At 39.2% G+C, this 19673-nt stretch overlaps 1 protein-coding gene across 1 annotated transcript in view; it reads right to left on the bottom strand.

Annotated features, from left to right (window-relative positions):
• Positions 1 to 1138: 1138 nt before the first annotated feature.
• Positions 1139 to 19673, bottom strand: part of Pgm2l1 (phosphoglucomutase 2-like 1) — a 49111-nt gene continuing 30576 nt past the window's right edge. Inside the window, 9 exon segments of the mRNA NM_001109454.3 lie at positions 1139 to 7558; positions 9518 to 9651; positions 11362 to 11551; positions 12002 to 12131; positions 12791 to 12884; positions 15274 to 15451; positions 16069 to 16166; positions 16465 to 16654; positions 18270 to 18463. Coding sequence (NP_001102924.1) covers positions 7456 to 7558; positions 9518 to 9651; positions 11362 to 11551; positions 12002 to 12131; positions 12791 to 12884; positions 15274 to 15451; positions 16069 to 16166; positions 16465 to 16654; positions 18270 to 18463 — 1311 coding nt within the window. The 3' untranslated portion in view covers positions 1139 to 7455.

Raw genomic sequence — 19673 nt, 5'->3', positions numbered from 1 at the left:
GCACAGTGAGACACTACCTCAAGAGGATAAGGAACAGTGACAGAGGATGTTCAATGACTTCCTTTGACCTTGTGCATGGGCACAAGACAAACAGAAATGCCAAAATTCAGTGTAGGTGAAAGGGGGAGGGCTCTCCCAGCTTCAGCAGTTTCCTGTCTCTGTCTGGCACCATTTTATTCTTAGTCTATCTGCACATTTCTGTTATGTGATCTTGTCTTAAACATGTTACAGATTTACAACTTACACACACATACACACACAATTTAAAGAGATCTGAGCATCAGTCCCAGTCACCTCTGTGATCTCTGAGCACTCACTTGGTTCAGGGTTTTTCTATCATGGGGCTTTTATATTTAAGTAGGGAAGGATGCCCCATCTGGGTGGAGGACTGAGATTCATTGAGTACATTGTGAGAAGCCATTCTCAGGTACTTGGTTGAATGTATTACTTTTCCTGTTGTAATAAAGGGAAAGCAAGTTAAGGAAGGCTTACAGTTCAAGGGGGATATATGGCATTATGGTGAGAAAGCCATGGTGGCAGGATGGTCATTGGCAGTCAGGGTACAGAGTGAACTGAAGTGGCCTCCCCTCAGTGGCCTCTTCCTTCATCAATGCTCTACCTTCTCAAACTGAGCCATTAGCTGAGGAAGGAAGCTGCAGGGTAAGGAGATGCCTTGGCTCTACCACTGTGTACTCAGTGGGTCCCTGAACTGCCCAAAGGTTGCCCTAACTACAGAGAGAAATGTTTGGATTGGATTTGGGACCCTAACCCCAAACACATTCTAAAGTTTTTGTCCACCAGTGGAAGGAGTGGACAAGTAGAAAGTCTCCTCACCCAGTTGGATCTCATCTGCTCTCATTACCTCCCCACCAGGAAATCAACCTTTCTGAACCCCAGTTTCCCTTGTAGCCTCAGGCTATCATTTTAATATGATAACCCCTGAGACTTCCAACCTCTGGGACTTCCAGATGAGCCAATCAAGAAATAATCCACATCACACTGAGGCAAAAAAATGAATTTAAGTTACAAGCAAAGTCTAGGGTAAGTTATGCCACATTTTAAGGACCTCAGTTTAGAAAGAAAACTTCATGAACTATAAAGTGTCTGAGACAATAAAAACTGCACAGACACTCATGCCTATGGAGAGACCTGTTTATTACTGAGAACATTTCATTTGGTTAAAACCACAGAAATCCACACACAAATACATAAAGTGCAAATTCTCACAGGCTAACAATAGACCCTGTTCTTTTACAGGGAAAGATGAGATATTGACAGAAACTGTTGAAAACAAGGGCACAATTCTGAGCTACTACTAGAAAAGTATTACATTCTTAATTCTGTGTTTTACCTGTCATATTCAATAATGTACACCAAGAGCTTATAGTGGTCTATAACATGGTCTCATCATACACAGGTACAGACACCCCTCCCCCCATTTTTTTGTGCCTGAGTGACTCCAATAACACACATGATGAATCCTAATATTGGACAAAATGCATTAAGCATTATTAAATCAGATGTGACTCACTTGAAAGGTGGAGCTATTAGGTTCAAAATGGCATCCAGACCAGTGACATTAAACCCATATAAGATACATTCGTAGCCTTCCTGGCCAAAACCTTGTTTTGCGAGCAAAATTATATATACTTTCATGTTGAAAGATGCTTTGTACTCTTCAAAGAAACAGTGTGCTGCATAGGTTTATGTCAACTTGACACAAAAGCTAGTTCTTTTAGATGAGGAAACCTCAGTTGGGAAAATGCCCAGATCCGATTGGCTTATGGGGCATTTTCTTGATAATAGAGGTGGGAGGGGCCGTTTCACTGTGTGTGGTGCCCCCCCCCCCCCCCTCGCCCCGGGATTGTGGACCTAGGTGTTCTCAAAAAGCAGGCAAGCCATGAAGCAGCACCCCTCCATGGCCTCTGCTTCAGTTCCAGCCTCCAGGTTCGTGCCCTGAGTTCCTGCCCTAGCTTCCCCCAGGGATGGAGTATAAGCTCAAGGAGGAAATAAACCCCTCCTTTCCCCAGTTGCTTTTTTTGGTCATGGTGTTTATCACAGCAACAGAATCCCTAAGACAACAAGTATTTAACGGTATGCATGCTTAGTAAATGTTGCTTACTGGATATCTCAGTAATACTGTTTTAGAAACTGAATTGGAAAACTACTGTTTTATTATCTTTTAAGCTTGTTCCTTTACTACTATTATCACCAGTTAAATACTGCATGACAGGAGATACTGAATTAAGAAAAACAGATATTAAAAACAATGAACCATGTCAGGCAGCTGACAGGTGGGTTGAAGAGTGTCTGTCAGTGAATTAAAGAAAACAAATTGGCTTATAGATCAGACAATGTTATAAGGTTCAAGGGTAACATATTGCAGGCCAATTGGTCTGGCATTAACAGTTTGGAAGTACAGGTCAGAAAGGCAGAGAATAGCCTAGAATGCACATTTCTTATAAGGTCATTGTGTATTCCTTCAGGAAAAAGCAGCCACTGCAGGTGGGGGTCTGGGGCTGGGAGTTGAGGAATTACATGACAGGCTTGTGTTCTTTTCTGGTATTTTCCCCTTTTTAAATGTTTTCAATGGTGCTGGGGATGTTGGACCTAGGACCTTTGGCATGTCAGGCAAGCACTCTACCACTGAGCTCCGTCCTGGCTCCATGTTTCTCTTAGAGTTTACTCTATTGAGAATCCACTGTGACTGAGAGGCTCTCATGGCCTCACGCCAGTGTGTGGCTTCTTTGGGCTTTGCTCTGGGCCCCATTTCCATCCTTTTCACACTTTTCTACTTTAGGGTTCTGTGGATGGAAAATTTAGAAAGCAGACTCTGGTCACTTCGTCCTTGTCTTGGCCTCTTAATTAAATGCATAGGTTATCTCTCTCTCCCTCTCTCTCTCTCTCTCTCTCTCTCTCTCTCTCTCTCTCTCTCCCTCTCTCTCTCTCTCTCTAGTTAAAAATATTAGTAACACTGACTTGTGTTTGACTGGCACTAAACCAATGCTTTGTGAAGAGGCAGACAATGCACTGTTCTCTTCTATTTTAAGGTTTTTCTGTCTAGATCTCTCCATGTAGCCTAAGCTGACTGTGAACTCCCAGCAATTCTCCTGCCTCAGTTTCTCCAGGGCTGAGATTATACATATGAGTTACCACAACCAGCTCTCTTCGACTTCTTTCGGCTTATGGTAAAATGCGTTGAGGGGCAATGTAAAAAAAAAATTCCCTCAAATTTTTGTACTCTTACTGCCCAAAGCACAGAGGACCCCCAATAAAATCCTTGGTCAACCTACTACTTTGGTTGGTATAGTTGTTTCCTCATCAGTTTCTAGAACAAATTCAGAAAACAAATTCATTGTAAAGCCCACAGTGACGCCATCTAGGAGTGTCCAGCAACCAGAAATGGGCTTTGAAAGATAGTGAGGTTACTTCATACAGTACATCTCAGATATTCAGACAACAACAATGAAAACAACAGTCTATAAACAATTCACGACTAAGTTTAAAGCCATCTGAATGAACACAGTTAAGACTTATCAGTGAGGTAACAGGGTAGTAGCATTTCACAGTAAGAGAGAGGATGCCTAGGGAAGAGAGGTAGAGCAGGAAAGGTGGGAAATTAAATGTTTCCAAGTGGAATTTGTAGTTTTCAGGCTTTAGAAATATCAGTGGGAGGTCCGAGAACAGCAGCAGGAACAGCAGTACTCAACCCTTCCAGGGGACTCCCACTCTCTGTTGCATCAATTTCAGAAGCATCTTGATGAGGAAATGGCGGGGGGGGGGGGTGTCTACTTGCTACATGCAGACATCACAAAATATCCAATCTCTTAGAATCTCTCTTTAAGTTACTATATCCAAATACTGATACTTTATATTTGCAATAAATCTTAAATATCTTATAAAGCTGCTCATTCCCCGAGATGAACAAGAGTGCATTCAAGTCTCATACAGCTTGCAAATTAAAGAGAACACCCATCACTGCACCCATGCACCTCCCATTCAAAATATATACAAGTTACTGGTGAGCCAACCAGATACGGAGTGAAATGCAGAAGTTACTGATAGTGCTCTATACATAAGTCTTGTCCCAACCCGATTCTTAAAAATGTGCTTGAAGGATCTTTAAACTGCCATCTGGTATCTCCCTTAATATTTCAAATATTATCCCATCAAAAATAAGGTTTCAAATAGGTTTTATAATCACTTCTGCCCAAGAAATTCTAACCTCTTAAACATTTCACGTTGTCTATTCATTTATTTCTGACCATTACGTACATGTACAGAATGCATTATGATCACAGTAACCCCATTATCCTTCTCTTAAACTTCTCCTACCCGTTTGACTCACTTTTCAACTAGCTCCCTTCTATATCTTTTTTTTCCGTGTTTATAGAACAGGTCTTGTTTTTTTACAACTTTATTCCCCATGGTGTCTTTACCAGAGATAATCAGGGTGCCATTAGTCCCTCTTACTTTGATACCTTTAGTAAACATCCCAATGAATAACTTATGGTTTGGTAAATGAACTCAATAGCTCTTTGTTTCAGAGTCCAAAAATCTTAATTCTTTGAACTTTTTCTTAGAGGCTATACTTTTCAATCTTGGTTTTATTTCTTTTAATTTTGTTCTTTATCTTCGAGTGACTCTAAAATAACACCCCACAGCTCAACTGAACCTCACCTCCTAGAACTGGGCTTCTTTTCAGCGATCACTACTGAAGGAATGAAAACAGTATAGGCTTGCTGTCTGTGCGTCCTCACAAACATAAGTGAACAGCCTCACATACAGTTTATCCTGTTACAGTGCATGGTTTGTACTTCTCAAGCTTTTCTTCTGTCACCATTACTGGCATGTATATATAGTTTGTTGGTCTCTTATTGGTTATTGCCACTTTATGATTTGACTTTGCTCCATCAATAATAACCTTCTTTCTCTTTCTTTTTTTGTATCGCCAGTGATCAAATGTAAGCTTTGCTTTATCTGCATGCTAGGTAAGTGCTTTACCACTGGGCTATGTTCCAGTCTAATTCTTTTCCTCAGAAAATACCTGTTTTGATTTATTTGCTCAAAGAGCATATATTCCCATATTATTGCCAAAAAAGGGGAAGAGATAAACAACGTAGTTTAGCCCAAGGCTGAGACGCACAGGCTGGCACTCCTCTCTTGAGCTGTTGTTAAATTTATCCTGTTAAGCACCTATGCACCCATTGTGTCAAGTTCATGTTAAACATGCTCAGATGGATTCTGATTCTGATTTCTGTAGACAAAATCAAATAGTTTCCTCAACTTATGCACTCTCGGAACCTTTATATAGAGTTGGAATTTAGCTTTTCAAGATAAGAGCTCGATTGTCAGTAACTTCACTTTAAGATGACTTATTTCTTAAATATGCTTAAGCATGGAAACAAAAATGTTCTTGTAAGTGAAGGGCAATCATGATGTGGCTCTTTTGTTATAAGTTGGCTGTCACATCACTTAAGTTTCATTTTGTCCTTGGGCCACTGAGACACAGACACTAAAACTGAATATGCATGTTTTCCAATGTACAGCTTTGATTATGCCACTTTGTAGAATACATGCTATTTCCTAAATTACTGTTCATACTCCTAAAAGCTGACATTTTAAAAAATAAAACAAAAAAATTCTATGCACTACTTCTTTAGCACAAAGTCTTTAAAATAATCTCATAGAGTGAGATTATTTTAAAGTGGCACTGAACAGTCACTAGCTGTCATCCATAGCCATACAGGACCCAGCTCTAAGGAAGGAACACAGAGCAGTCGTGGCAACGCAGTGTAAAAGCAGTGTTGGGATTATCCCCACACAGTTATCCTCAAGCTGCAACAAACCAAACCATGGTCTAATGAACGTTCTAATTGGTTCAGGCTTTTTAGTATTTATTTTTAGGAAACAAATCATCTAACATCAGTGCTGTCTCCTATAGGCAAATTTTCTTAAATGATTACACCTGAAAGCCTTGCTACTGTCATCATGACTATCATGTATGTATTCTGTAAACTGTGTAGGGATATAATGTGGAAAGCTTAGACACTATTTTTCTATTAGGGCGTCAGAAGGCTGAAGAGTCAACCTCAAGTGACTTTCCTGAAAACTGTTTTGCACTGAAAAAGATGAAAAGTATTTATATGATCAGAAATTCCAAAGCCAGCAACACCCTAAAATAGACTGACCTCAGTTTTGAACATCAGTTTCAGTGCTTCATACTAAGATTTCCCATCCGAGCACCTTAGCCTTGCTTGGCTTCTGAGATGAAGTGAGACTGGGTATTGAATCAAGGTTGTATGGCTGTAGGAAATACTTCTAACCTGATGCTTCATTTCTTATTGAAATTAGCATCACCTTATCAGATACAACAAACCTGGCTATGAAAATGTAATTCAAAAAGACTGCCGAATAAATGCCATGCTTGTGCCACAGGACGGAGCTTGTCACTTACAGGCTATGATAACTAAGTCCTAGCATGAAGACCCAGCTGCAGTCACATTAGGCCACATTAAGACCTTTTTCTACACCCATCTCTAGATGTCAACAGATCTGTTTTCTGTAGAGGAAGCGCCTATACAGTCTGGAAGATCTTCCTTAACTACCTGAAAATGGACTGATGGAATTACGTTCCACGTCGTTTCGGTTCACACCTGACCCTGAGAATGCACTGAGGAATTTGACAAGAGTAAATCCACTCGGAGTGCTGCTACTACTGTTTTGTGTTCAGTAAACGTTCGTCTTAAATACATACGTAAATGATCACCACGCCAAGGACACATCCATCACGGGTGCACAACCACAGACTGCAACATCTGTCCTAGTCAGAAAACCTAAATGACCTAGATACAGTTTTTTTTCTTTTCTTTCTTTTTTATTTTTTTGTGGAGACAGAACATTATTGTGCAACAGGCTGGCCATAAACTAATGATCCTCCTGCCTCAGCCCCCTAAGGCTGTAACAGGAATATGTCACCAAGCTAGGTTTCTAATTTGAAAAACAATATCTACAACAGAACTTTCCCACCCTGGGCAAGACAATACTTCCACACACACACACACCATTAAGAAAGAATGTCCTAACTAACCCTATAGTTATGTAATGTTTGACTTCTTTCAACCATGCTGTACACAATTACAAGATATATAACTAAGCTTAACCACAGTTCAATAAGAAAACTCACTTTTGTATTGTTTGTGATACAGGAGGAACAGCGAGCCACTGAAACACTTTCATTGTAATGACTGTCACTTAAGATTTTGGAAATATTTGACTCATATCCAAACATTTTCATTTCAAATGTATATAATCTATTTAGCCGGCTGAACACAGGAAAGAAAAGGGGAAAGATAACTTGGCAGACGAGAGAATTCTAACACAAGGTTCACTGAGTGGAGTTCTTGGAGGTTTCGTTCCATATGTCAGTGCAAAGGCATAACGTACTGATGTGCCCTACACAGAACGCCAGATCAGTCCATTCTTACTGGGTTCAAGAAAATTCTCTATCAGAGCATCAATGAGTTTCTTTAATTCTTCTTCCAGTAAGGCAGTGTCACTGAGGGAAAAAGAGAAATTTAAAGTTCTTATTTTCATAGCCTTAACATTTATTTAAATTATTTTCACTTTTAAAGGAAGGCACATATCAGATAGGACTACTCAATACTTGGCAAACAAAATAGAAATCCACCCAGTTGAAATAAAACAAAAGAAGACTGTTTAAAAAATTATATAGAAAACAACAATCACAAGCTAGAGTTGAACTGAGTTACTAGGTGTCTTTTGGCCCAAGATAAAGTATGAGTTCATCATGACCAATGAATTCTCTTAGGTTAGTCAATTTAATAGCCAGAACGCCAATGGTAGTATTATTAAGCATTGGCTTTCTGAGACACTGGACATTCAGTACAGAAGATATGGAATAATACTATACATCTCTCAGTATCAGAGAGCAGTCCTGGCACTCACTGGGGAGGCAGAGGCAGGTGATCTCTGTGAGTTTGAGGCCAGTCTGGTCTATATAGAGTTCCAGGCCAGTCAGGACTACAAAGTGAGAGCCTGTCTTTAAGAAAAGAAGAAAAACAATGAGGTGTTTATTAAAAAAAAATAGCTCTACCCTTACAAGTATTCCCTGTGAATCATCACTGAAGCACTGCTATAGGCCAGACATTTCTAGCGAGGCTTCTTGTACCTGCTTCCACAATCATTTTACAAGCCAGACAACAAAACCATTTTTATTACTTTAATAATTCCTCATTTTAAGCTAAAATTATTTGGGTAAATATAAACTCTGCTCCACACATAAAGAGATTCTTTTCTTCTCCAGTAGAAATACAATTTTAATTTTAGTACATGGAACAGGGAAATACAGAGTAACACATCCTAGTTGTGTTTTGAAGGCAATTAAAAAAGAAAACTCCTTCCCCAAATTCGTTGGTCAATGAATGACATAATCATAAGAAACACTTTTTTTTTTTTTGGTTCTTTTTTTCGGAGCTGGGGACCGAACCCAGGGCCTTGCGCTTCCTAGGTAAGCGCTCTACCACTGAGCTAAATCCCCAGCCCCAAGAAACACTTTTAAATTATTTTTGGTATGTTTACTAAGAAGATCTGTGACAAACTGAACCCATATTTTTAGAAAATGAACTTGCAGATTATACAAAACCATGGCAGATAAAAAAAAAACAAACAAGATTTATCATTTCTTTATCCTAAATCTCAGTCTTCCCAAGAACAGAAATTCACTAAAATTTGAAATTCAATTCCCAGGGATACAGCTTCTTTGGGAAAGAGTCTGGCAGGTAAAAAAAGAGTTAGCTTAGGGCCCAGCAATCCTACTTCTATATATATCCAAGAAAAATAAAAAATGCCACACGAACTCAATCATAACTGCTCTTGATAGTTTAAAAATACTCTGAATGTCCACTGACAAGAGGAGTTAAAAACATGGTATAGGTCTATACAGTGAAATATTTGGGGACCCAGGATGATTTTAGCAACTAAGGACTATATAATCTATTTTATTTAGTATAAATGTCCCTTACAGCCTCAGGCGTAGTACATGCATGCTGTGTTTTTAGATATTGATGCTATCTGGGGTAGAATGTACCTGAAGGAAATAGGTTCCTAGGGCTCTGTTTTTGAAAGTTTTACCTGATCCCTTCTTCCTCCACATGACATTATGTTCATCCTTGTCTTGGGTCCAGACAACTATGAACCAAAATCTCAAAAAGTGTGACCCCAAATAAATCCTCCCTCCCTCTTTTTAAACGCTGAAAACATGAAGAAAAACCAGCATAAGTAGATCTATGGGAAAGGACAGTGGATCAGTGACTGTTCAGGGTTGGAAAGGATTTCTAAAGGAACTCTTTTCGGAGTTAGAAAAATGTTCTAAAGTGGATTGCAGTGATGGTTACACAGCTCTAGATATATTAAGAACCACTGATATGTGTGAGCTGATGGTATATAAGTTGTATTTCAATAAAACTTATACACATATATGCAAAAAAAATCTCACCTCTGGCCAGGTGATGCGCACATCTCTGCATAATACTTTATCTTTGGTTCTGTCCCACTTGTTCGAAGAGTAGCAACACAGCCATTTTGAAAAGTAAATGTGATCATTTGGCTGTTTTTGCTCACAGGCAGTACCTACACAAAATGCAACAGTTTCATTTTCAAGAAAAATAAAATACATCGCCACTTACATGAAGTATCTAAGGTGTCTAAGTCATAGAAGCGAAGTAAACTGGTGGTCGCCAAGAGCTGGGAGATGAGTGTGTAAAGTTGTTTAATGAGAGAATTTTAATTTATCAAGATTAAAAGTTCTGAAAATCTGTTGTATAATATAATATATGTAAGTATGTTTATACTGCATGCTTTGAAATTTAAGATTTAAAAAGAGGACATAAAGTCCTGAGGGAGATGGGTTGGTGGATCCCAGGGGGAGTTGGAAGGAGGTAGTGGGGGTGCATAAGATCAAAATATAATGTATACTTGTATAGAATTTTCAAAGAAGATAAAAATTATATAAAATGGGTAAGATGCAAACATGGATTAAATATATTCTTAGAATACATCTGAACAATTACAAGTGGAACTTAAGCTAACAGTTATCATAATTATGATACAATGAATGTAAGAACTTATCACGTAAGGATCTGTTGAGCATCTGTTGAGCACAGAGGTAGGAGCTTTGAGAGGCATGGAGGAAATGGACCTGCCACGTCTAACACAGCAGTGACCTAAGTAGATGTCAACAAAGCCACGATTATACACCCAAAGAAGGTGTGTAACACTGATTACACAAAAACTGATTATGGGACCTGGAATTCCTAAGGAAGAGGTAACATCTGCCTTGAGTCTTAGGCCTCAAGCATTCTAGGGAAGTGCCTGCCACCATCGGCTCTTGCCTTAATTATACCTTAAGTGATGGTGGGGTCGGAGCCTACAGTAGAAAGGAGAAAAGATAAACTGAGGCAAACAAGTTGGCCCAAATGTGTTTAAGAAATCATCAGTTCCTCTATTTGTCCAGAGTTATAGAGTCGGGTTGGAAGCATGTTCAAAATAGAAAGCTGAAGGGCTCTGAGATCAGCTTCTAGACGTCATGCTCCCACAGCATTCATGCTAACAGCACATTCCCTCTCCCTCGTCCTCTTCTCCCTTGGTCCCTCTTCTCCAAGCACACTTCCCTTTGCACCAGCCACACACATTATTTGGGAAGTGATAAGTATCAATCAAAGAAACCAGTGAATGCACAAAATAACAGGTTCTACCCTCAGGAAACTAGAGGTCAGTCTTACTAGAGCATGAATCACGACATATTGTTTAGAAGTTTTTGTTGTTGTTGTTGTTGTTGTTGGTTTTGTTTGTTTGTTTTTTAAAGAGGTGTTTTCCAGGGGCTTCACTTTCTAGCTGAACACACAGAATGCTGGGAAGGAGGTGTACCTGGAGAGTGCTTAGAACAGCCGTTATCAATCTGTGGGTTTTGAACCCTTTGGAATTCACCTATCAAATATTTATATTGTGATTTATAACAGCGGCAAAATTACAAAGTAGCAACAAAATAATTTTATTGTTGTGGGTCACCACAACATGAGACTGTATTAAAGGGTTGCAGCATTAGGAAGACTGAAAGCTACTGGCTTTGAAGGCCTCCATTTGTAGAACCTTGCCTGTATGTCTCTTCCTGTATGTCTCTTGCCTGTATGTCTGGCTGCTTCTAAACTGTAACCACCATACACTAGTAAACATGAGCACACTTGCTTGGATCTTATAAAAAACTTATTGCAGTTTTAGATTTTTTTGGTGACTTGAGTCATTAAGTTGTCTTCATTGTTTGAAGAAAGAAAAGGTACTTACTGATTTCTTATTTGGCTGGCTGCTATCATAGCCAGTGGTTATGTCCCGTACATGCAAAATAGCAAATGCCCCACAGAACTTTGGATATTCCTTTGGAGACTCAAAATTGCGAATCCTTTCAAAGATGGTTTTGATGGTAGGTGGGTCATAACACAAGAAATATGAAGTTTTTGACATGTGATAACCGTATCTGCACAAAGATTTAAAGCTAAAGTCAGAGTCTTGGTAACTTTTGGGATATGTGTATATGACAGATAAGCCAACATAATTATTTTATAGAAAGTGATACTGATAATATTAATAGTAAAGAAATATAGCCAGGAGGTGGTGGCACATGCTTTAATTCCAGCACTCGGGAGGTAGATGTAGGCAGATCTCCATGAGTTCGAGGCCAGCCTGGTCTACAGAGCAAGTTCTAGGATACCCAGGGCAGCACAGAGAAACTCTGTCTTGGAAGGAAGGAAGGAAGGAAGGAAGGAAGGAAGGAAGGAAGGAAGGAAGGAAGGAAGGTAGGTAGGTCTATTCCTGAAAAACAAACTAAGAAAAGGATACCAAACCAACCAACCAACCAACCAACCAACCAACCAACCAAAAAAGCAAGCAAGCAGGTCTGTCATGTGAGATTTGCATGAGAACTTACGTTTCGTAAACTTTCATCAGTTGCTCCATCAGTGTTACCTTCCTGGCATCCAGGAAAGCGGCCATTTCAGCAACAACAACAGCTGCACTGACTCCATCTTTGTCCAGCACAGAGGTTCCACACAGAAAGCCTGAAGGTTAGACGGTGTCTTTAGAAAGGGGGAAACTTCTGCTACAGCTTCCAGTTTTGCACTTCTTCCCTGACCAGGGAACTGAAGAGCAGCACAGTGTCAAACCAGGTGTGATACTGTGCGATTCTATCTCAGCACTCAGGGGCTGAACTGGGAGTTCAAGGCCAGTCTAGGCTGTGACACCAAGATCTTTTCTCAAAATAAAAACACAAAACAAAGACCACCGACATGAACCACAAAATACAGCAACAACAACAACAACAACAACAACAACACCCACACCCAACTCCATCAGAGTCTAGTAACAATGTATTCAGGCATCTTTAAGTTCTTCTCTGATGGAAAATGTGATTCAGTCTTCTTAGGTAATCAAGTTTTTAGAATGGCAACATAAGCACAACACATGCTTAAACTGTGGGTACCTTTCCTTAACACCATGGCTACATAAAGCCTTTCACCAAGCCCTTGTCTGTAATCAGGTTTGAGGGCTTTTCATCCAATGAGCTACTATCCACTGAAGACATATACTGCTAGGCATGCATCTCTGCGCTTTTGCAACTCAAAATTATAACCGGAAGGTAAATGTCTCCTCTCTACAGAATTACTGTATTTTAAATGCTTTCAACCGAAAGAAAAGAGTATGGATATTTACTACATACCAATAGACTCTTCAAATGCAAAAAGGACTTCTTTTCCATGTCCTAGGAGATCTTTTATCCTACTTCCAATCCATTTAAAGCCTGGCAATGTTTCCTGAAATGTAGAGGAAGCCACTCCAGTTAACTGACTCTGATGAACACATTTTAAAGAGCTCATTTCTAAGTGCTAAGAAGCTCCTGCATAGTGAGCTTCTGTCACAGTCCTTGGTCCATAAAGGTTTACATCGTGGTAGACATATAGTCTCAAGCTACCATAACCACACACACAGGCACAACTAATGACCCAGTAGCAGAGTGACAGGCAATTTACATCAAATATAATATGTTTATAAGTGATAAACACAGATTCACAATGACAGGTGTATGTATATATGTGGTACAATGGATACTGCCTAGCACGTACTGAAATGGATGCTTCACATCACTCCTTCCAATGCTTACCAACATTGCAGAAGCTCAGAGATTACTCTTCCCAAGACTGCACGTAAGGGACGGAGGCAGTTTAATTATATTGCTTTCCTGAAGCAACTGCTGTCCTTTAAGCGCATTACAACCTTAATATGAGCACTCATGGGTTGGGGATTTAGCTCAGTGGTAGAGCGCTTGCCTAGCAAGCGCAAGGCCCTGGGTTCGGTCCCCAGCTCCGAAAAAAAAAATATGAGCACTCATGAAGGATGTGGTTTGGTCTTCTCGACTAATCAAGGCCTTTAAGTTTTTAGTGACAAAACATAAGCACATCACATGCTTGAACTGTGTGTACCATTCCACAACACTGGCAGACACAAAGCCTTTACCAAGTCCTTCTTGTAATTAGATTTGGGAGGTTTTCATCAAATGAGTTACTGTCCAACTGCAAGCCATGCCCTGCTTTAGTGTCAATAGGGCACATCGTGCACACTAATGCTAGACCTTACCATCACTAATCTGTTTCCTAGTTCACTTTTCTGCTTCCTCTCAAAACAACAACAAAACCCTTTAAACAGAAAAGCCAACCCCACCCTCAGTAAAAACAAGCAAATGTATAATTCTGCTCCTTAGAATCAAGATTCTTTCATGTTCTGGATATCTTTTTGCTATACACAAGGAAAATGAAACATAATTCAGGATCTCAGCCCTGAATAAAATGTCAGCATGTACTAATTTTTTATTTGTGTTTAACAAGCACAATATTCATCTTTTCTTTTTTGTTATGTGTGATGGGTGTGTATGCACATGCATGCATGTGCCACAGTCCACATGTGGACTCTAAAGGACAACACTAGAGTTAGTCCACATCTTTCAATCTTACTTAAAGCAGGGTCTCCTCCTTGCTTGCTATTGCACTCACTGGGACAGCTGGCCGGTGAGCTTCAGAAGGACTATCCCACCCCCAATCCCCATGTTGTCACAGGAGGACTAGAATTTATGCATGCAGTATTCTATCCAATTCTACATGGGTTCTGGGGATTCAAATTCAAGTTCCCAAGAGTGCACAGCTAAACTATACCCACTAAGCCATCTCTCCAGCCCAGAACTAGAAGAAATGAAAAAAAAAATTAGAAGATACTGAAATTTTATTCAGGGCTAAGATCCTGAATCATGATGCATGATGTTAACATTTTCCTTGTCTGTAACAAAAAAAAAATATCCTGAGCATAAAAGAAACTTGATTCTAAAGAGCAAAACTGTACATTTGTTTTTACTGAGGGTGGGGTTGGCTTTTCTGTGTATAGGGTTTTGTTGTTGTTTTGAGAGGAAGCAGAAAAGTGAACTAGGAATCAGATTAGTGATGGTAAGGTCTAGCATTAGTGTGCACGATGTGCCCTATTGACACTAAAGCAGGGCATGGCTTGCAGTGGGACAGTAACTCATTAGATGAAAACCTCCCAAATCTAATTACGATTAGTAGCTAGATCTAATTAGTGTTATGACCCATAGCTTGACGATAACAAAGATGACAAAAGGCAACTTAAAATTGATATTAGTCCAAGAGAGACTGCAAGAAACTAACTGCCTATCATAAGTCCATGGTTACTAAGTGCCTGAGGGTCACAAAAATGAATGATCTGCTCTGAGAGTCACTACTTAATTTCAGGATATAGCGTCATTGGGTCTTAGTTTCCAATTTAGAGTTACATTTAAGGTAACAAGTCATAATTCTGCATTTGATGAGTAGAAGCAAAGATTCAATGAGATCTATAGTTTTCTGATGTCTGTCAGAAACTTTTCCCGGTCTAAAATGTTCTATGTTCCCATACAACATCCCCAGACAATATTACATGGAGACGTCTTAAAGAACATTTCATCTTAAGTCAGAAATTCACTTACTAGATGATTTTGGCTAGGGTGTCTAAATTATCAAAAATATTGATCAGGCATGAACTGAGGTAGAAAACAGAGTTATCAATGAGATCAATGAAAGTTAGTTTGGTACAGTGATGTCTTTACAGAAATGTTTAGCAAAGCAGCACACAGACTTCTAGTGAAGTTCAGTTCATTCTTACTTCAAAATGAAATCCTTCTTTAAGGGCAATTGCCTTTAAAATTTTAGAAGAGACAGTGGTGGCTAGCATGTAAACATTCTTCACGTCGGCATTTGGTTTACTTTTCTTCCAGCAATCAAACATCCACCACCCAAACAGAGCCGCCAACTCATTCCCTGTGAACACCTTCCAATGACCACTGAAGAAAGAATAAAATTCAAAGTCAAGACCTTCATAGCTTCTCATGAAAACTTTTTGACTTATAGCTTCAAATCACCTTCCTTTAGATGGGAAACCCCAAATTCTATTACATGGAACTTTTGACAAAACATTTATTCCACCTTTCGGTGTGTAGTATACATGAATATCTATGTGTGCACACAAGTATTTTTATTTATGTGTATGTTTGTGTGCTTGTTTTCTCCTGTATGTGCACGTCTCTGCAATGTCTGTGGAAACCAGAAGAGGGTGTTGGATTCCCTAGAACTTGGAACCAAACCCAGAACTTGAGATGTACGTTTAATCGCTAAGCCAGTTCTCTGCCTTATTGTTGCGATAGGGCTTTCCCTAAACCTGGAGAGCATCAATTCGGCTAGGCTGGCCAGCCAGGGAGCTCCATGAACCCCTCCGCCTGTCTCCACCAGTGCTGTGAGTTCATAGGTGCCGAGGACCTCAGCCCTGAAGACACAGATGGCTGTAGTCACTTACCACCTCTGGCTCTTAGGATCTTTACATAGCCCTCTTCTATGACAACCCTCAATGCCTGAGAGGAGACGTAGATATCTGTCCCACAGGGCAGGAGCTCAAATTACTTACTTCTCCTGAAGTTCTGCTACTGCCAGCCGGTCTGCATCAGGATCTGTGGCTAGCACTATCCGTGCATTTTCTTTCTCTGCCAGTCTCAGGGACAGTTCCTAAAACAGTGACCCAAAAAGGCTAGATTATACTAAAGAACCTAGACCCAATGTTCTTTTTCCTAAATGTGGGCACTACTGTCATGACATGAATTCCAAAAAGCATGCAGTCTAGAGAGATCGAACTAAAGCCATTTTCTACAGAAATTTCAAACAGAACTCCTAGTTGCTCTGATTTAACATGGTGGAGCCTGCTGCAGAGCATGAGGAAAGCATGGACGCCACCTCTGACCGTCACTCAGACCCATCCCGCCTGGTGGCCGAGAAGCTTAGCATCATTTAAATTTAAAAACAATACCAGCACAGATTCTCCTTCTTCAGGGTTTGGACATTTAACAGTAGAAAAGTCTGGATCTGGATCTTTCTGTTCTGGGACTGGAATTGGAGGCTTAAAACCAAATACTTGAAAAGCCAACTGCACGTAGTCATGTCCAACGCCATGAAAGGAGGTATGTACAAACTTCAAGGTGGTCTTTGAATTTAAGTCCCTGTTAAAAGAAAAAAAAAACCACACACACCCTTACTTACCATTTAACTAACCACTTCCTATAATAAACAAAATTTATAAAAATAGCAAAATACCCATAGAGAGAGAACACCCAGCATCCACATATACTTGGTGATTGATTTCACCGTTGTTGGCCTGGCTTTACTTCTTCAAAAAAATCATATTATTTTGCACAAAGTACTTTAGTATTTAAGAACACAATTACACCTTCATTCATCTAAGAAACTGAACAATATTTTTTAACTATTGTCGAATATCCGTGTTCACATTTTCTCCAAGTGTTTAAAAATATCACCTGGTTGCTGTCTCTCAAATATTTTTTAACTTGTAAACGTTTTTTCCCTATTTCTCCAATCTTTGCTCTCCCCACACTATGTCAAATATCTTGGTATGCAAATTATGCAACCTTTTATAATTTGTTTTCTTTCTTTCTTTCTTTCCCTTCTTCATTCCTCTCTTTCAGACAAGATCTTTTAAATGTCTGCAGCTGGCTTCAAACTCTCTATGTAGCTGAGGATGACTGAACTCCTTCTGGTCCTCCTGCCTCCATGTACTAAGATTTCACATGGTACATCACCATGCCCAGTTTGTGCATTACTAGGGAGTCAACCCAGGGAGGGCTTGGTCCACACTAGCACTCATTCTATTAACTGAGCTTTGTATATAATAAATAGTACACTCCTCTGTTCCTACTATGGATGGGTCATTGAATTTAGAGGCAACATTAGATTCTAGTCCAATTCCTCTAGCAAGAATAGATGTGTATTTTCTACTAAGTCACAAGAGGAAGCTCAAAATGCCAATTTCACAGTTAATATTTATCAGTGTCCTGTCATCCTCATCCGTCCACCTGTAATTCCCTATCAATTTATTGCTGTTATAAGCTTTAAGGATGACTGCTAAGGTTCATTATCAAAATAACAAAATTGTGATGTTATAAATGTATTCTTCTTTCTGCATTTAATAGCTGAATTTGGGGAAACTAGATCAGTGGTAGAGTGCCTCTCTAGTATGTATAAAGCCCAGAGTTCAATCTCTAGCATAGAAAAAAAGTAGCTTTTAATTCTCTTTGAAAAAACGTTCCTCTTTCAGTCAACTCTTTAACTCTGAAATGGAATTTACACATGGAAAAGAAAAAGTATGAGAATTAATTTTAAAAATGAAGATTCACAATTCATTAAAAGCCCTGAATGACTGATTTTTAGTCTTCAAATAGTCAAAAGTAACCAATAATGTGCTTCCTTACTATTACTAACAACCATTGATTTTCTTTTTTCTTCTTCTTCAATTAATTACAGTGATTCTTCATTTCGATGACTTTATAGTCTTTGGTTAGTGACGTGCCCCTCATGTTGGTTTGTGACATATCCCTTATCTTGGTTCTTCTATGTCTTTAATATGACCTAAGTCTCTCCTAGTACGTTAGAGGGGAGAGAGGGGAGGCACAAAGGGAGGGAGGGAAGGAGAAAGAGAGACGGAAGGAAAGAGAGAGGCTGATTGATTCTGATATAAAGCTCATTTAGGACACTTTCTATACCAGGCCTGGATCTATGTTAATGGCATTCTAAGGTCGTCGCACAGCCCTGCTTGGATACCTGTAAAAACAGATCTTTTTCAGGTCTTCCATGTATCTCCTGCAAATGTCCTGAAGAGGATCTTTCTTCAGTGGGCTGGTGTCCACTAAATTATCATTCCAAGAGTCATCCCAGGGCTCCACACACTCCTCTATACATTTCAGGATTTCCTTATCATGTGGAGATGTGATTTGAGCACCAGTTTCCCAATAAACCTATATGATACATAAACATAGCCATAATTAGTTAAAATGCTTGCTGGGCTTTTTCTTAGCTATGGTAGAGATGATCTCTGGTATTGTGAAAAAGTTAAGCAAGTAAATATGTCAGTATTAGACTAATTCACTAACACCAAAATACACTGACGCTAAGGATTTCAGAAAGGCTTGTGAAAGAGAATCATGTGTTATTTCCTACCTTAGAATAGTAACAAGTCAATATAAGGCATCATATAACCACCTTATATGCACACACTAGTGTCTAATGATACGCTTAGATTTATAACTACATGTTAAAGACAATATATAATATATAAGTATATTATATATTTATATAACATATAAAGATAATATAAAAAAAAACCGTGAAATGGGCTGAAGAGATGGCTTAGCAATTAAAAACACTGGCTGCTCTGGCAGAGGACCTGGATTTGGTTCTCAGTACCCACATGGCAGCTCAGAACTACCCGTAACTCCAGTCTCAGTCTCAGGGAATCTGATGCCCTCTTTCAGCGCTGCACTGAGGGTACTGTATACACGCAGGCAAAACATTCATACACTTTAACCTTTAAAAACAAAGAAACAAAGAAGTATCCGCAAAGATTTACACTATTAAGTTCAGTTATAAGAAACAGAAGAAATCATTTCCACTATAAATTAAAGTATGTATCAGAATTAAACTATGTATCAGAAAAGATGTTAATTATCTATATACATTTCAACCAGTTTCCAATTCATCAAGCAGCTTAATCAATAAGCTGTCAGGAATAATCACACACAACTCCCAAAACAAAAACAAAACAAAAGTTAACTCTAAGACTTTATAGGGTTTCAAAGCTGGAGGGGACTTTGCTTTAAAAACATTTATGCCAAATCTGTCATGGATACAGCATAGAACCTTTATGTTACAAATAGGAAGAAAGCAGAATGCATTTGAGTGCATATACTTAATACTAGGCTGTCACGGCAACGCAATGAATTGTTATACTTAAGATTCTCCTATCAGCAACAGAAACAGCAGAAAGTACACAAACTCATAGAAACTAATTAACTTATTACTGAATTAAAAAATAGGTCAAGATAAAAATCAAGAAGAAAATTAAAAACCTCTTAGAACTAAGTAAAAGTAAAAACACAACGTATCCAAGCCTCTGGCACAGTGAAGGCAGTTATAGCAGCGAGCTGAGACCACTGACTGACCACGTTA

This window comes from Rattus norvegicus, chromosome 1 (assembly GCF_036323735.1).
Source record: "Rattus norvegicus strain BN/NHsdMcwi chromosome 1, GRCr8, whole genome shotgun sequence".
NCBI classification, from domain to species: Eukaryota; Metazoa; Chordata; class Mammalia; order Rodentia; family Muridae; genus Rattus; species Rattus norvegicus.
Note: the sequence above shows the minus strand (reverse complement) of the source record. Positions and strands in the feature narration are given on the sequence as shown.